We start from the raw sequence: 16,442 nt of genomic DNA, 5'->3' as shown, positions 1-16,442 counted from the left end.
TAAAGCCAACTAAACATCTAGCATCTTACATCCTAAACCCAGATTAGGAAAAAAGTATTTGCAGAAATGAAAATCAAGACTGCAGTAGGAATTCTCACAACAGGAAGATAAGACTCAGAGAGAGTGTGTCCAAATAATACATATTGAGTGCCTGGATGGCTCAGTAGGTTAAGCTCTGCCTTTGGTTCAGGTCATGATCCAAGGTCCTAGGCTCAAGCCCTACATTGAGCCCTGACATTGCCTGGTGCTCCCTGCTCAGTGGAGAGCCTGTTTTTCCCTCTCCCTTTGCCTGCTGCTCCAACTGCTTGTGCTCTCCCTCTCTCTGTCAAATAAATAAAATCTTAAAAAAAAAAAATATTAAATACAAATTTTTTTATCTTTGCAGTTATTGGTGATGATTTTTTGTTTTTGGCTGTTTTTTGTTGTTACTGTTATGGTTAACAAGTAAATAAATTTCTCTTATCAACAATGTTAAATGTGAAAAAAAAATTCAAAAGTAACCAGGATAGGAAACTATAACAAAGCAGATTTTAAATTTTAATCTAACAATTTTTATATAAGACAACAGTCTCCTAATAAAAGAAAAACTATTAGCAACTTTTTTTGTTTTAAGATTTTATTTATTTATTTGTCAGAGAGAGAGGAGCGAGAGTGAGCACAAGCAGAGTGGTAAGCAGAGGCAGAGGGAAAAGCAGGCTCCCGGCTGAGCAAGGAGCCCGATGCGGGACTCGATCCCAGGACGCTGGGATCATGACCTGAGCAGAAGGCAGCCGCTTAACCAGCTGAGCCACCCAGGCGTCCCCTATTAGCAACTTTTAAAGTTAAATGTTTGTACATGGAAGTAACAGGAAAGTACTAACATAAAACAAATGCATGATTTTAGATATCTAAGTAAGGAAGAAAAAACCCATCACTCTAGTCTTACATCATATTCTAAAACAAAAGAAAAATATGATAATCCAAGCTGAAATATTTAAGCAATGTCAGTGCTCACTTTCTTACTATCTAATCCCAATAATTGAGGCTTAATGGTAAAAAATAAAATACAAAAAAGTTATGTGACAATAAGATTGAGAATAAGAACACTGCTACTTAGGGGCGCCTGGGTGGCTCAGAGGGTTAAGCCTCTGCCTTCGGCTCAGGTCATGATCTCAGAGTCCTGAGATCGAGTCCCACATCAGGCTCTCTGCTCGGCAGGGAGCCTGCTTCCTCCTCTCTCTCTCTGCCTGCCTCTCTACCTGCTTGTGATCTCTGTCAAATAAATAAATAAAATCTTAAAAAAAAAAAAAAGAACATTGCTAGTTAGAATTACACGTGAACATACATTTAAAATTTTAGTATATTCAGCTATCAAAATCTATGAATTACAAATAAATTTGAAATCCAAATACTTTAAACAGCTTTAAAAGCACTATTTTCTATTCCTTTTATCCACAAAGAATATATATTTAATAAGTCCATATGATGCAGAAAATGTTTTAAGATTTTGCTGCGATGCTTCATGTTCCCAATTACGCACAGTGAAAATCTTTTCACGAATTCAAAATTTTCAAAAACAAATACATGCAACTGAAAGTCCTCATGGCTGAATTTACCGTCTTGTGACCATTCTGGCAGGCCACATGCAGTGCTGTCTGTCCCATCGCATCCTCAACATCGACGTCACTGACGTGTTGTACAAGGTCATGGAGTAGTTCTGTCCGTCCATTCACAGCCAGCCAGTGTATCTGTACAGCATTTAGTTACTTAACATTTATGCATGGAGTTTTTCATAAAAACAGCAGATAAATAATGTCATTATTTCTCAAATGTGAGCATGATACACAGACTAAAGATTAAAATAAAAGCCCATATATTTTCCTATATTTTTCCTATTTTTTATATGGGGAAAAATATGCATCAACATGTAGGTTACACCACCATGTACTTCAAAAGCAAGCATTTCATGGATCACAACAGTTAAATATCCTATACTTAGGATCACCAAATACCCTGCTTCCTAGATGATCCTGGACTCTAAGCACAGCTTGTCTCTAAAGAAAAGGTACTGGATACCTTTCCTTCCCCAGAAGCAAGTATTAGTAAAGAGGTCATTAACACAATAGACATCATATTCTCTTCTTGCATTTTCCAAGTAACTCATTATCATACATAAATAATAATACATAGGGAGGATAAAATACTTAAAACTCTACCACTCAAAGATAATCAATGTTAAAACTTTGGACTATGCTACCCATGCATTTTTTCAATTGATTGTTTTCTGTTAAAAAATCCGAAAGGACAATAAAGAATACCTTTTCTTCAAAGACAGACCCATTACAATAAAGAAAAACAAGATTATAATAGCAACAAGTTTTGCAAGTTAAAAGCTTTTGCTAAAAAACTAGCAAAAAGTTTTGCAAGTTAAAAGTCAGTAAAAGAACTGACCAAGTTCTGATTGGTCAGAACAAAAAGCTGAATCCTAAACCAGTAATAGAAAAAGCCAAGGATCTTAAGTAGGGATGAACTGGTGGATTTAGACCCTTATATCCCCAACCCTCCCCAACTCTTCCAGGCCAATAACTGCCCCTTCCCAATCTAAGAGGACCCAAGAGACTTGAAAACAATCTCTACACAGGTGACACCAAGCACAATGAAGCAAGAATATTACATTGAAAAAGGGAGGCAGGTCAATTTTATATACCAAATACTGAAATCCCAAAGAATTCTCCTCTACCTAAGATCCAGAATGCTAACTCTCTCCGGGCAATTGTTAGAGTTTACCCTGAAGAATCTAACCAGTTGGAGAATAAATGCCTAAAGAAATTGCTATCATGGGGCGCCTGGGTGGTTCAGTGGGTTAAAGCCTCTGCCTTCCGCTCAGGTCATAGAGCATGGAGCCTACTCCCCACTTCCCCCTTCTCTCTGCCTGCCTCTCTGCCTACTTGTGATCTCTGTCAAATAAATAAATAAAATCTTAAAAAAAAAAAAAAAAGAAAGAAAGAAATTGCTATCAGGAAGGATCCTAAAGGCAAATGCCCAAGAGATTACCCTATGCTGAAGTCCATGGTGAATAAACCTCATTCATTCAAATGGGGGTTTGAAAGACAAAAATAAAAAAAAAAAAAAAACAAAAAAAAAACATACAAAGAGCAGACAAAGAACCATTAATATTTTAAAAAACAAACAAACAAAAAAACCTTCAAAAAAAAAAAAAAAAAGCTAGGGCGCCTGGGTGGCTTAGTCATTAAGCATCTGCCTTAGGCTCCAGTCATGATCCCAGGGTCCTTGGATCAAGCCCCACATAGAGCTCCACATTGGGCTCCCTCCTCAGCGGGAAACCTGTTTCTCCCTTCCTGCTACCTCCCCTCTTGCTTTGTCTCTGTCAAATAAATAAATAAAATTTAAAAAAAAAAAAAAAGAAGAAGAAGCTGTATTTAATACTCTCAGAAAGAAAACATACTGACTGCATCCTTCAAACAAGAACAGGGTATTTTTTTAAAGGACAATGAAAAACAAACTTCTGGAAATTAATATTGTGATAGAAACATGCAAACTCAACAGACTTAGAAGATAACATAGAGGAAGCCTCCCAAGAAGCACAAAAAGACAAAAGTAGAAAAACAAGAAAGTTAAGAAAATTAAAAGATTAGCCCAAGAGGTCCAATATTCAAATAACAGGAGCCCAAAAAGGAGAGAACAGGGAAAATAGAGGAGTGAAATTATCAAAGTATTTTATGAAAATTTTCCTGAGTTCCCATTACATAAGTTTCCAGGATGATAATGCCTCAGTATTACCCAGCCAAACGGATATAATTAAACCAAACCCAGACCTATAATCCTGAAATTCTAAAACTCTAAAGACAAAGTGGTTCACTAAGTTTCTAGAGTCAAGAATTTAAATGGTGGGGTGCCTGGGTGGTACCGTTGGTTAAACGTCTGACTCTTGGTTTTGGCTTGGATCCTGATCTCAGAGTTGAGAGATCCAGCCCCACATTACTCTCTGTGCTCAGTGAGGAGTCCGTATAAGAGTCTCTCTCCTTCAGGCGCCTGTGTGGCCCAGGTCATAACCCCAAGGGTCCTCAGATGGAGCCCTGCATTGGGCATTGGGCTCCCTGCTCATCTAGGATCCTGCTTCCCCGTCTCCCTCTGCCTGCTTCCCCAGCCCCGCTAATGCTCTCTCCCTCTCTGTCAAATAAATAAAATCTTAAAAAAAAAAAAAAAAAAGCTCTCTCTCCCTACTCCTCTGCCCTTCTCCCACCCCATGCAAACTCTTTCTCTCATAAATCTTAAAAAAAAAAAAAAGAGAGAATCTAAACAGCAAACAGCATCAAACTTCAAAACTGAAAGCTAGAAGACAATGAAGCAGTGCTTTCAAAATTCTAAGGGAAAACAATGTCCAGCCCAGAATTTTAATGCCAGCTCAATTACTAATTATTAATGATTAATATTTATCAGACTCAAAATTAAAGTAATGCAAAGTATCAACAAATTTATTTTCCATTAACTATTTCTCAGTTAACTACTAGAAAATGTGTTTCAGCAAAGTGACAGAATAGTTATCTGCAAAGACAGAGAATCCATATAAAAAAGAATCTGAAACAAGAGAAAGGCAAAAGGAATCTCCAGAATGATGGTGAAGAGACATTCCAAACAACTCTGAAGGAAGCCTAGAAATCTCCCAAACCAGCTTAGAGAGGACAGAAGTCTCCATAAAAGACTCCTTTAAAGTTAATCAAGAAGATGAAAGACACTGAATACTTATCATGAGGATATTTACAAAACTCAGGGAAAGCTTCACAACAAATTAATAAGTACTCAGAAAAGTGTGTGTATGTGTGTGTGCGCGTGTGTTTTAATCTTAAGCTGCAATAAGACAAAAAACAAAGACAGAGAGATTGGAAAGGAAAAGATAAAATTGTCTCTACTTGCAGATGACATGACCATCTACATAGAAAACCCCAAGGAATCTACCAAAAACTCCTAGAACTAATAAGTGAGTTCAACAAGGTCACAAGAATACAATATCAACACACAAAAAAGAAATTGTATTTCTACATACTATCAGTGAACATGCAGAAACTGATATTAAAAACAATACCATTTAGTATTGCTTTAAAGAAAATGAAACTTAGCTACACATATATACTTAAAACATGCACGAAATCTGTATGGTAAACAGTACAAGAGGTAAAATTTCATTTACAAAAAGAAATCAAAGTCCTAAATAAATGAGGAAACATACCATGTTTACAATAAAGGTAACAATTCTCAAACAGATCTATACATTTAATATAATCTCATTAAATATCCCAGCAAGGTTTTTTTGTCATAGTCAAGCTTATTATATAAATACATTTATTCTATCTATAAATTTCTGGCAAAGAGACCAGAATAACTAAGACAATCCTAACATAGAAAAATAAAATGGGAGGCATTACTCAACCAGATATTAAGGCTTACTATTTAGTATGTATCTACAGTAATCAAGACAGTGTGGTATTGGCAAAGGGACAACCACATAGATCCATGAAACCCAGAAAAAAGTCCATATAATTATGTCCCATAGATTTTGAGAAAGATGTAAAATGAAATTCACGCAGGAAGAATAGTTTTTCAACAAACAGTGCTCAAGTAATTGGACTTGAGCAAAAAAAAAGGATGCTTGGGTGACTCAGCTGGTTAAGCGTCTGCCTCTGGCTCAGGTCATAATCCCATGGTCCTGGGATTGAGTGCTGTACCAGGCTCCTTGCTGAGGAGTCTGTGCCTGCCACTGCCTGCCACTCCCACTGTTTGTGCTCTCTCCATTTCACCCTGACAAAAAAATAAATAAAATCTTAAAAAAAAAATGAACCCCGGGCACCTGGGTGGCTCAGTGGGTTAAGCCACTGCCTTCGGCTCAGGTCATGATCTCAGGGTCCTGGGATCGAGTCCCACATTGGGCTCTCTGCTCAGCAGGGAGCCTGCTTCCCTCTCTCTCTGCCTGCCTCTCTGTCTACTGTGATCTCTCTCTGTCAAATAAATAAATAAAATCTTTAAAAAAAAATTAAAAAAAAAAAAAAGAACCCCAACTTAAGCATTACATCTTACACGAATATTAGCTCAAAATATATCACTGATTTAGATGTAAAATATAAAATAATAAAAATTTAGAAAAAAGATCTAAAAAGTTTTGAAGACCTGGAGTTAGGGAGAGTTCTTAAACTTGGTAACAAAAGCATAATCCATAAAAGGAAAAACTGAGTGTGGCCTTCATCAAAACTGCAAACTTTTATATAAAAGATCTGTTAAATTAATTAAATTAATTAATTTAATTAAATTAAAACAGTAAGGGCGCCTGAATGGCTCAGTCGGTTGAGTGTCTGCCTTCAGCTCAGGTCATGATCCCAGAGTACTGGGATTGAGCAACACACTGGGCTCCCTGCTCAGCAGGGAGTCTGCTTCTCCCTCTGCCTGCTGCTCCCCATGCTTCTGCACTCGCTCACTCTCTCTCTATCTCAAATAAATAAAATCTTTTTTTTTTTTAAGAATTAAAACGGCAAACTAGAGATTAGGAGAAAATATTTACACATCACATACCTGATAAAGGACCAGTATCTTCGTTTATAAAGCACTCTCACAGCTCAAGGTTTAAAAGTAATCCAATTTAAAAATGGGCAAATGACATGAATCGACAACATTTCACATAGAAAGATATAGAGACAGCAAAATTACTCGAAGAATACAAAAATATTAATTCAAAGGGATACATGCTCCACAATATTTATAGCAGCATTATCTACAACAGCCAAACTATGGAAACAGCCTAAGTGTCCATCGACTGATGAATGGATAAAGATGTGATATATATACACGAGAGAATATTATTCAGCCAGAAAGAATGAAATCTTGCCATATGCAATGACATAGGTGGAACTAGAAAGTACAATGCTAAGTGAAATAAATCATTCAGAGAAAGACAAATATTTATGATTTCACTTATATGTGGAATTTAAGAAACAAAAATAAAGGGGGGAAGGTGAGGAGGGAGAGGGGAGAGGCAAACCAAGAAACAGACTCAGAAACAAACTGAAAGTTAACCAGAGGGGAGGTGGCTAAGCGAATGAGTTAAACAGGTGATGGGGATTAAGGAGTGCACTTGTTGTAATGAGCACTGAATCACTACATTGTACACCTGAAACTAATATAAAACTGTAGATTAACTAACTGAAATTTAAATAAAAACTTTAAAAAAGAAAAAAAATTTATACAGATAGCAAAAAAACACGTGAAAAGATGTCACTTAGGCAAACGCAAATTAAAACCACAATGAGTTAGCAACTATACATGTATTATTATAGCTAAAATTAAAAAGAGTGACAACATCAAATGCTGGTGAGGATGCTAAAAAACTAGATGATTCATATATTGCAGCTGAGGGTACAAAATGTTCCAGGCACTCTGGAAAAGTTAGGCAGTGCACTTTAAAACTAAACATGAGGGGTGCCTGGGTGGCTCAGTGGTAAAGCCTCTGCCTTCGGCTCAGGTCATGATCCCAGGGTCCTGGGATCGAGCCCCACATTGGGCTCTCTGCTCAGCAGGGAGCCTGCTTCCCCCTCTCTCTCTCTGCCTACTTGTGATTTCTATCAAATAAATGAATAAAATATCTTAAAGAAAGAAAAAAAAAAACTAAACATGAAACTACCATACAACCCAGCAATTGCATTCTTGGACATTTATTCTAGAGAAATTAAAAGTTTCATGTCCACACAAAACTTTTGTACATTAATGTTTATGTTTATAGTAGCTTTATTCAAGATAGCCTCAAATAGGAAATGATCCAGATGTCCTTCAACAGGCATATGGTTGAACAAACAATGGTACATCTACACCAAGGAAAACCAGTCAGCAACATAAAGGAACAAACTACTGATAAATACAACAACCTAGGTCAATCTCCACAGAATATGATGAACTTACAAAAGCCAATCGTAAAAGGTTCTATACAATATGATTCCAATTATGTAACATTCTCAGAAAGACCTAATTTTAGAAATGGAGAACAGATTAGTGGTTGCCAAGGGTCAGGCATGGGATGAAGGGGAGGAAAGGTGTAGTTACAAAAGAGCAACATAAAACATCTTTGTAGACTTGGAAATGTTCAGAATATTAACTTTAGTAATGAACAAATGGACCTACACAGGTAATAAAAATGTATAGAACTTACTATAAATACACACGCACACTGATAAAACTGAGTACAAATAAACAAGTAAAACTGGGGCAATAGCAACAAGAAAAATTTTATCAGTATAAACATCTTAGTGATGATATTATACTACCATTTTGTAAAATGTTACCACTGAAGGAAACTGGGCAATATATAGAGAGCATTCTTCTGTATTATTTCTTACAGGTATATATAAATGTACAATTATCTCAATTCTTTTAGAATGCAATTATAACTCTATGAAAATCAAAATGGTATGTAATAAAAATAACTATAGCAAACCATTTGGCCTAAATATGAATAGTATGTATATAATTTTTAAAAATCAAAATACCGAAAAAAATGATCTAATTAAAATCACAACTATATTGAAAAGGTGTGGGGTGCCTGGGTGGCTCAGTGGGTTAAAGCCTCTGCCTTTGGCTCAGGTAATATCTCAGGGTCCTGGGATAGAGCCCCACACTGGGCTCTCCGCTCAGCAGGGAGCCTGCTTCACCCTCCCACCCCACCCCCACCGCCTGCTGCTCTGCCTACTTGTGATCTCTGTCTGTCAAATAAATAAATAAAATGTTTAAAAAAAAGAAAGAAAGAAAGAAAGTAAGAAAAAGAAAAGGTGTGAGAGAAATGTGCTTGTACCTGGAGGTGGGGCTGAAAAAGAGAGCAAATAGCCATATCTTCCATAAAGTCAATTGATGATGCCTAAAACTAAAAAATCAAAAAAAGAGCAATAGTAGCATACTACTATCCATCTATTTGAAGTAGACACCTTAGGGCTTTTGGTATAGTTACAGTTGTGCAATCATCACCACAACCAATTTTAAAACATTTTCATTTCCCCAAAAAGAAACCCAGTACCATTAGCAGTCACTGCCTATTTTCTCCCTTCTCCTGAGATGGATAGGTAAGACACATGTCTCACCCTAATTTTACACCTGCATAATGTAAGTCAACATTGCCTTCAGTATTTATTACTGATGTTCTTTTTCTTTGTTCTCACAGATCTCTGTTAGAGGCAATGAATTCTCCGAACAGTCGTTGGGGAATGATATAGGCAGCATCATCAAACAAATATTCCATCGCTCCTATTGCTTCACTTTTATAATTTTGCTAAGTTTAGAACAAACCAATTTAAGTTTAATTATCTCACCCTTGATAGCAGTATGTATAAGGCAGGGAAAAGTCTATGAAATCCTACCATGATTTTGTGGTTTATGGTGCTAAATGACAGCCTTTGCAGACACCAATACTTTGAATTGTTCTTCTGCTTGTCACTATCTCCAGGCCATCCTTTACTTAGTAATACTCAGGATGGGTGAGCATAAAATGTACTTCATTCAAAAAGTAGTAGGAGAAGGCACCTGGGTGGTTCAGTTGGTTAAGCGTCTGCCTTTGGCTCAGGTTGTAATCCCAGGGTCCTGGGATCGAGCACCACGTCAGACTTCCTGCCCAAATGAGAGCCTGCTTCTCCCTCTCCTTCTGCTGTTCCCCCTGCTTGTGCTTTCTCACTCTCTCTCTCATCAAATAAAAAAAATCTTTAAGGAAAAAAAAGTGGGAGGAGAGTGATTTTGAAGGTGAAAGTGTGAAGGGCAGGCTCTCTACCACATGAATCATTTTGAAGAAAAAATGCACATCCAGAAGCTAAAGATCTGGAAAGTGATCCCCATAACTATCCATGCCAAAGACTTTTGGGAAGTCTCCATGAACCCCCGAGATACCTGAACAGCAGTTAAATGCTCTCTTTCACCTCTATGCCTTCACAAATCTATTCCGTAAAACCAAAACTGTTCCCCACCCCTCTCCCAACCCCACAACCACCACTTTCACCAGTCAAACTTCCTTTTTTTTTTTTTAATTTATTTGATAGACAGGGATCACAAGCAGGCAGAGAGGCAGGCAGAGAGAGGAAGGGAAGCAGGCTCCTCGCTGAGCAGAGAGCCAGATGTGGGGCGTAATCCCAGGACCCTGGGATCACGACCTGAGCCGAAGGCAGAGGCTTTAACCCACTGAGCCACCCAGGCGCCCCACCAGTCTAACTTCCATTTGTCCTTCTGGCCTCAGCCCATGTGCTATGTCCCTGGGATACTTCTTCTAATGCCCTAGGTGAGGACGGGTCCCCTGCTAGACTTTCACAGACTCTCCTCCTATACTGACATTCATTACACCATGTTACTACTGCCTATTAACCACCAGTCTTCCTGTAAGGAAAAGTAAGATAAAAACATGGTGGGAGGCAAATCGAAAAGACTCTTAACTACAGAGAACAAACTAGGGGGGCGAGTGGGGAAAAGATGCTAAATGGGTGATGGGCTTTAAGGAGAGCACTTGTGATGAACACTGGATGTTTTATGTAAGTGATGAATCACTAAATTCTACTCCTGAAACCAATAATGCACTAAATGTTAACTAACTTGAACTTTAATAAAGACTTGGAAGAAAAAAAAAAAAACTTTCCTGTCTTCCTTTTAAGTTTGGGCACAACAAGGATCATATTCATGCCTCTATCCCACAACAGCAAAGTGCCTAGCACATAGTAAGTATACAAGAAAGTCCTGTTGAAACAAATGAAGGAAGAAATACGAGGAGTCCTTTGGGAGAATAACCAGCCTAGAAAGCATGCAGTCAACAGTTTTCTCTTTTTGTAAGAAAAATCCTGGGACTCTTGGCTCCTCAATGAAGGCTTCTTCCAACTCAGGAGCCATTGGCTTTACTGTCCCACATGTTTGGTGACAACTATTCAGTTCTGCAGCAACACATTTTCACAATCCCAGCTTCCTTCAGCTGATGGGGTCAATGGCCCAGCTGTTGAATTAATTCCTTCATGGTGGTCTGGGACTAGGAAGAATCATGTTGGTTGCCAGAATAGTTTCTAAGAGGAGGAGGCACATTATACCATTCAGGCCAAAGGAGAAAAACACCAAGGTTGGTCAAGCATAAAGAGTGCATAGACTGTTTTTCTATAATAAGTTTTGTAGAATCATCTGACTCTTTAAATAGATGTATTAATAACATTTTAAGTAAAAATTTTATTTTTAAAACTTTTCTCTACTTCCCCTAAAGTTCAGGAGTGAACGGGAGTAATCAGCAGTAAAAATTTATGTTAATACTGAACATCTTATCTTGCCTACACTAGATAGTGTTCAAAAGATAGGGTCTGTCAGTTGCACAGTTTTATAGCATCATTGGGCATCTTGCAGATATTCATTCCACAGTACTTCTTTAGAGAGTAGATAGCAGTATGCTGTTAATACAGGACAAAAATCGGGCGCCTGGGTGGCTCAGTCAGTTAAACATCTGCCGTGGGCTCAGGTCATGATCTCAGGGTCCTGGGATTGAGCCCCACATCTCGCTCCCTGATTGGCAGGAAGCCTACCTCTCCTTCTCCCTTTACTTGCTGCTCCCCCTGCTTGTGCTCTTTCTCTGTGTCAAATAAGTAAAGTCTTTTAAAATATATACATATAGGAGAAAATTGGGGAGCCTGGGTGGCTTAGCTGGTTAAGCGTCTGCTTTCAGCTCAAATCATGATCCCAAGGTATTGGGATTGAGCCCCGAGTGAGACTCCTGGCTCCCTGCTCAGCAGGGAGTCTGCTTCTCCCTCTCTCTGCACCCTGGCTCTTGCTCTCTCTCAGTGTCTCAAATAAATAAATAAAATCTTCAAAAAAATATATTATGTGTGCCTATGTAATATACATATATATAAACAAAATCTAGATTATCACAGGAATTGTAGGTTCCATATAATAATCATGATGGAGCTTATTCTTTATCTTTAATAAGTCATTCACACAGAATAAAGCAAATCTTAGGTAAGCTGTTTTTTAATGCTCAGCACCCCCACCTTCAAAAAATTTTTTATTCATAAAGTCTTGAAAACTGGCATGGTAAGTAAATAATATTCTTCATCCACAAGTTAAAAGATTCAGAATCTACAAATACTACCAAGAAAGGTTAAAAAAAAAAAAATTTTTTTTTTCAAACCTAGAAAAAGAATCTTAACTAGAGAGGACAAACTAACAGTTATAAGAGGGAAGGCGGTTGGGGGATGGGTGAAATAGGTGTAGGGGATTAAGAGTATACTTATCATGATGAATACTGAACAATTTATAGAATCATTGAATCACTATAGTATACACTTGAAACTAATAAAACACTGTATGTTAACTATACTGGAATTAGGATTAAAATTTTTAATAAATTTTTTCAGCTTTATTGAGGTATAATTGACAAATAAAACTGTAGGATATTTAAAGTATACAATATTGATTTGACAGACATCTGAAAGGATCCTCACCATCCACTTAATTCATACATGCATAATTTCACATATGGGAAGATAAAATTTAATATATAAAATTTAATAGCTTATGTCCCAACTTCTAAATAATTTCTCCATAATCACATAATTCTATTTTATCTCTATTTCTAAGGTGAATAATGTTCCATTAAATAGTGACAACGATTAAAATTTTTAGATTTCATGTACAGAACTGTTGAATCATATATTGTACATCTGAAACTAATGTAACACTGTATATTAACTTTATTAGAATTAAAATAAAAATAAATTTTAAAAAATCTTTGGACTTCAACAATCTTTTCAGAAATATCCCACACTACCTACAAATAACATCAATATGGATCAAAAATATATTAACTTATTTTTGAAAGAAAGTGACATAGCAAAATGGATAAAAATACTAGTTTAGGTAAGATATAACAAGTCTGAAGGATATAGACCAAAATATTAACAGTGATTATCTCTGAGTGCAGAGGATACAGTGAGTGATCATTCCATTACTTTTTTCCTTTCCGCCTAGCCATTCAATTTTTCTGAAATGTACGTATTAAAATAGTTTTAAAGAACATAATAAAAAAATAGCTCTCCTATAATGAACTCATAATACAGCAGACATGCTCCTAAAACATCCCTTGAAATTCAATGACAAAGCTGGAGGAATAAGCCTTCAAAATAAATGAAAGGTCACAAACAAAAAGCAGAAAGGAGAAACATAAGTGAACCCATAACTTCTCTTAATAAATACAGTACAGAACTAGAACTAGATCTTTCTGCATCTTCTTAACTACACAAAGAAGTAACCTGCAGAAACACTTGCACTGCACTTTGCATTACTATCACCTTCAATATGATTTTCAAAAAAGTATTTTAAAACTCGCATAGAATTCTTAGCACTTACTGCTGTAAGGCCTTCATTATTACAAATGTTGACATCAGCACTGTATTCTAATAATTTACTCATGCATTTCTTCTGCCTGAAGAGAAAAAAGAGACACAGATAACTGGTATGAGAAAAATAGGCAAATGACAATTATTTTACTGAAATATTGACTACACTCAACATTAGCTGATGGCAAGTATCAATCTGTAGGTTTTTTTAAACAAACGTTATAACATTTGAAATAAATCAAAAAATTGTGACATATAAAAATATGTAACAGTGTATATATAATACCATATTATGTACCATGTAACATATACAGTATTAACATGGATATACATATATAGTACTATATATGCAATATATAGAATAAATAGTATACATGTGCACATGTTACCATTTACTCAATCAGATCCTAAATTTCTTCATGCCATGAACTGTATATTTCTTTAATAAACTTAGTATTAAGCATAGTTAGGTACTTTCAGTGAAACTCAATAAAACTTTATTGACTGATTATTAATTATTCAATCTTCTAAATTACAGCTAAAATTTTTATTAACTGAAAAAGTCTTTTTAAAAGGAAACAAATTACTTTTCTACCTTTGGATTTTGTACCTGAAATGAAATTAAATACTTAAAATTGGCATTATAATCAAAGAAAAGAAAGAAAAAGTTATGAGTAAACTTGTAAGTTCAACATTTACAAAGCTCATCCAATACACTGTTCTGAAAACCAGAGGAAATAAATCTTCAATAATCCTGAGACAACAGAACAGACAGCCCTATTAAAAAATGAATACATTGTTTAAAACATATGTATGTGTGCCTATACCCATATTGCTGGATTTTGAAAAGATCTTCAAAAGCCTGTTTTAGACCACTAGACTATTGCCAAAATAAACACTTAGGTGGAATGGGCCAGGAAAATAGTCCTAAGGAGGTGTTTAGGGAGTGGCTGAAGAAAAGCAGAAATTGGGGCACCTGGGTGGCTCAGTGGATTAAACCTCTGCCTTCAGCTCGGGTCATGATCTCAGGGTCCTGGGATCGGGCCCCACATCAGGCTCTCTGCTCAGTGGGGTGCCTGCTTCCCCCCCCCCCACCATGCCCCCACCCCGCCTCTGCCCTCTACACCTGCCTCTCTGCCTACTTGTAATCTCTGTCATAAATAAATAACTTAAAAAAAAAGTAGAAATCCATAATGCTCCCCAAACAAATAATGAATTGTAAAAGACAGCAATATTAGAGAAATGTATCCTTTTTCTCTCATTTAAAAATCATTATTAATACTTTATAGAATCTCAGTAGGTCAAAACAATCCACTAAATGAGCACTTATTTTGCCAGGAATTAGAGCTAAAATATTAATTAACAAATGGGCTGTTCCCTTTACAAAGTCAAAACTTCGCCCAAAAAATTAAGAAAAAAAATCATGTTTCAAATGTGACCAACAAGCAACCTAAGAACACGCAACAATTTTGAAGTCTTTTTTTTTTTTTTTTTTAAATCTCATATAATCATGAAGAACACTGGATCCTCCTGTACAGGAAGTAACTAGTAACTATTTTCCTGCTCAGATATTGCAACAATTATGGGAAGCTTATGGTAACCTAAATGACACAAGGGCAAATCATCCTAGTGCTGCTCTGTGGTAGCTTAACAGGCCTTCTACTGGAAAGGAGGGCAATTCAGTACCAACGTACCCAGCACTAACGGTTAATGAGAGGAATGTAGAGCAGGCCAGAAGAATTGTAATACTCATCTAACAATAACTATGGAAACAAAACAAAAAATAAACTCCCAAAAACTGATGGACAAGGAAAAGGGGCAGAAGTCCCCCTGACTTCTGCTTCAGTCTAGACAAATATAAACTCATAAAGATATTATAATAAAAAGCTATTTCTTTCTTTCTTTCTTTTTTTATTTGTCAGAGAGAGAGAGAGCATGTGCACAAGCAGGGAAAGCAGCAGGCAGAGCCATTCAGGTGTCCCTAAAAAGCTATTTCTGAAAACATCAGAAATAACATGCACTCAAACCACTCAGCAAATAGTTATGGAGCAACTTTAAGTTGTACAAGCCATTAAGTAATAAAAACTAGTTTCAAATATCAAAATTAATCTTTATAGAAACAGAAAGGGTATCCAAATTAGATGTTATGGTAGGGTTATAAACTATTCTTACTCCTTTTCACTGACTTGCCATGTGAATCAAGTGGGTTCTGTCATATTTCTTCACCTTTAAATGTAACAGTCTCCAACTTAAATGTTCTCACACCCCCAACCAAAAAAGATAAACATGTAAGGTGACAGTGATGGATGTGTTTACTAACTAAATGAAAGGAATTCTTTCACAGTGTATATGTCTATCAAATCATAATGATGTACACTTTAACAATCTTACAATTTTGTTGGTTATACTTTCAACAAAGCTAGGGAAAAAAAAAAAAAGGTAATGATCTTAAGTCTTTGACTACAAGGGCAATAGACATTTTAACCCCACTGTGCGCCAATCTCTCCTTTCACTTACAGTTGATCTAGAGTACTGAGATATTTTTCTATGTGTAATTTTTTGAAAGAGCTTTGTCACTATCCGATAATGTACCTAACCTGAGAACAATTCAGCAAGGAGTGAATTCAGCAAGATGTATGAACTTAGGTGTGACAAACTACAAATATAACCAGTGTTACTAATTACTATAAAAATGGTTGGTAATCAGAACATTTTTACCTTTTTACATATCGCAACAGTGGACAACTGGTTCACATGCTAAATCAAGAACTGGATCAGACCAAACAGGGTCAAAGGAGTATACCTTTCCATTGTCCAACCTAGATATCACTATAATTTTTACATTTTTGGTTCCACTTTAATCCCTGTATACAAAAATTTGGTCTCAGAGTGATGCAGTACACAATTTTAGCCCCGTATCTCAGCTAGGCGTCTACCGCAACTACCTAGAATCCCAGGTCAAAACAGGAAACAAAAATAACTTTAAGAGTAATCAAAAAAAGAGGGACGTCTGGGTGGCTCATTCAGTTAAGCATCTGCCTTCAGGTCAGGCCACAATCCTGGGGTCCC

General features: G+C 36.5%; 1 protein-coding gene across 8 annotated transcripts in view; it reads right to left on the bottom strand.

Annotated features, from left to right (window-relative positions):
* The window catches only part of HACE1 (HECT domain and ankyrin repeat containing E3 ubiquitin protein ligase 1), a 115,734-nt gene that overhangs the window by 88,119 nt on the left and 11,173 nt on the right, over positions 1 to 16,442 (bottom strand). For 5 of the 8 annotated variants that reach the window (XM_082730529.1, XM_082730534.1, XM_082730531.1 and 2 more), the window contains 2 exons: positions 13,384 to 13,459; positions 1,596 to 1,727 (listed from right to left, as the gene is read on the bottom strand). The exons of 1 other annotated variant lie outside the window; for it this stretch is intronic. In XM_082730529.1, the coding sequence (XP_082586655.1) occupies positions 1,596 to 1,727; positions 13,384 to 13,459 (208 nt within the window). The remainder of the gene's footprint in view (positions 1 to 1,595; positions 1,728 to 13,383; positions 13,460 to 16,442) is intronic. 2 more of the 8 variants (XM_082730532.1, XM_082730533.1) reach the window with 1 other exon arrangement.

Source organism: Mustela nivalis (genome assembly GCF_964662115.1).
Source record: "Mustela nivalis genome assembly, chromosome: 5".
Lineage (NCBI taxonomy): Eukaryota > Metazoa > Chordata > Mammalia > Carnivora > Mustelidae > Mustela > Mustela nivalis.
The sequence above is the reverse complement of the archived record's forward strand: the minus strand, read 5'-3'. Positions and strand labels throughout refer to the sequence as shown.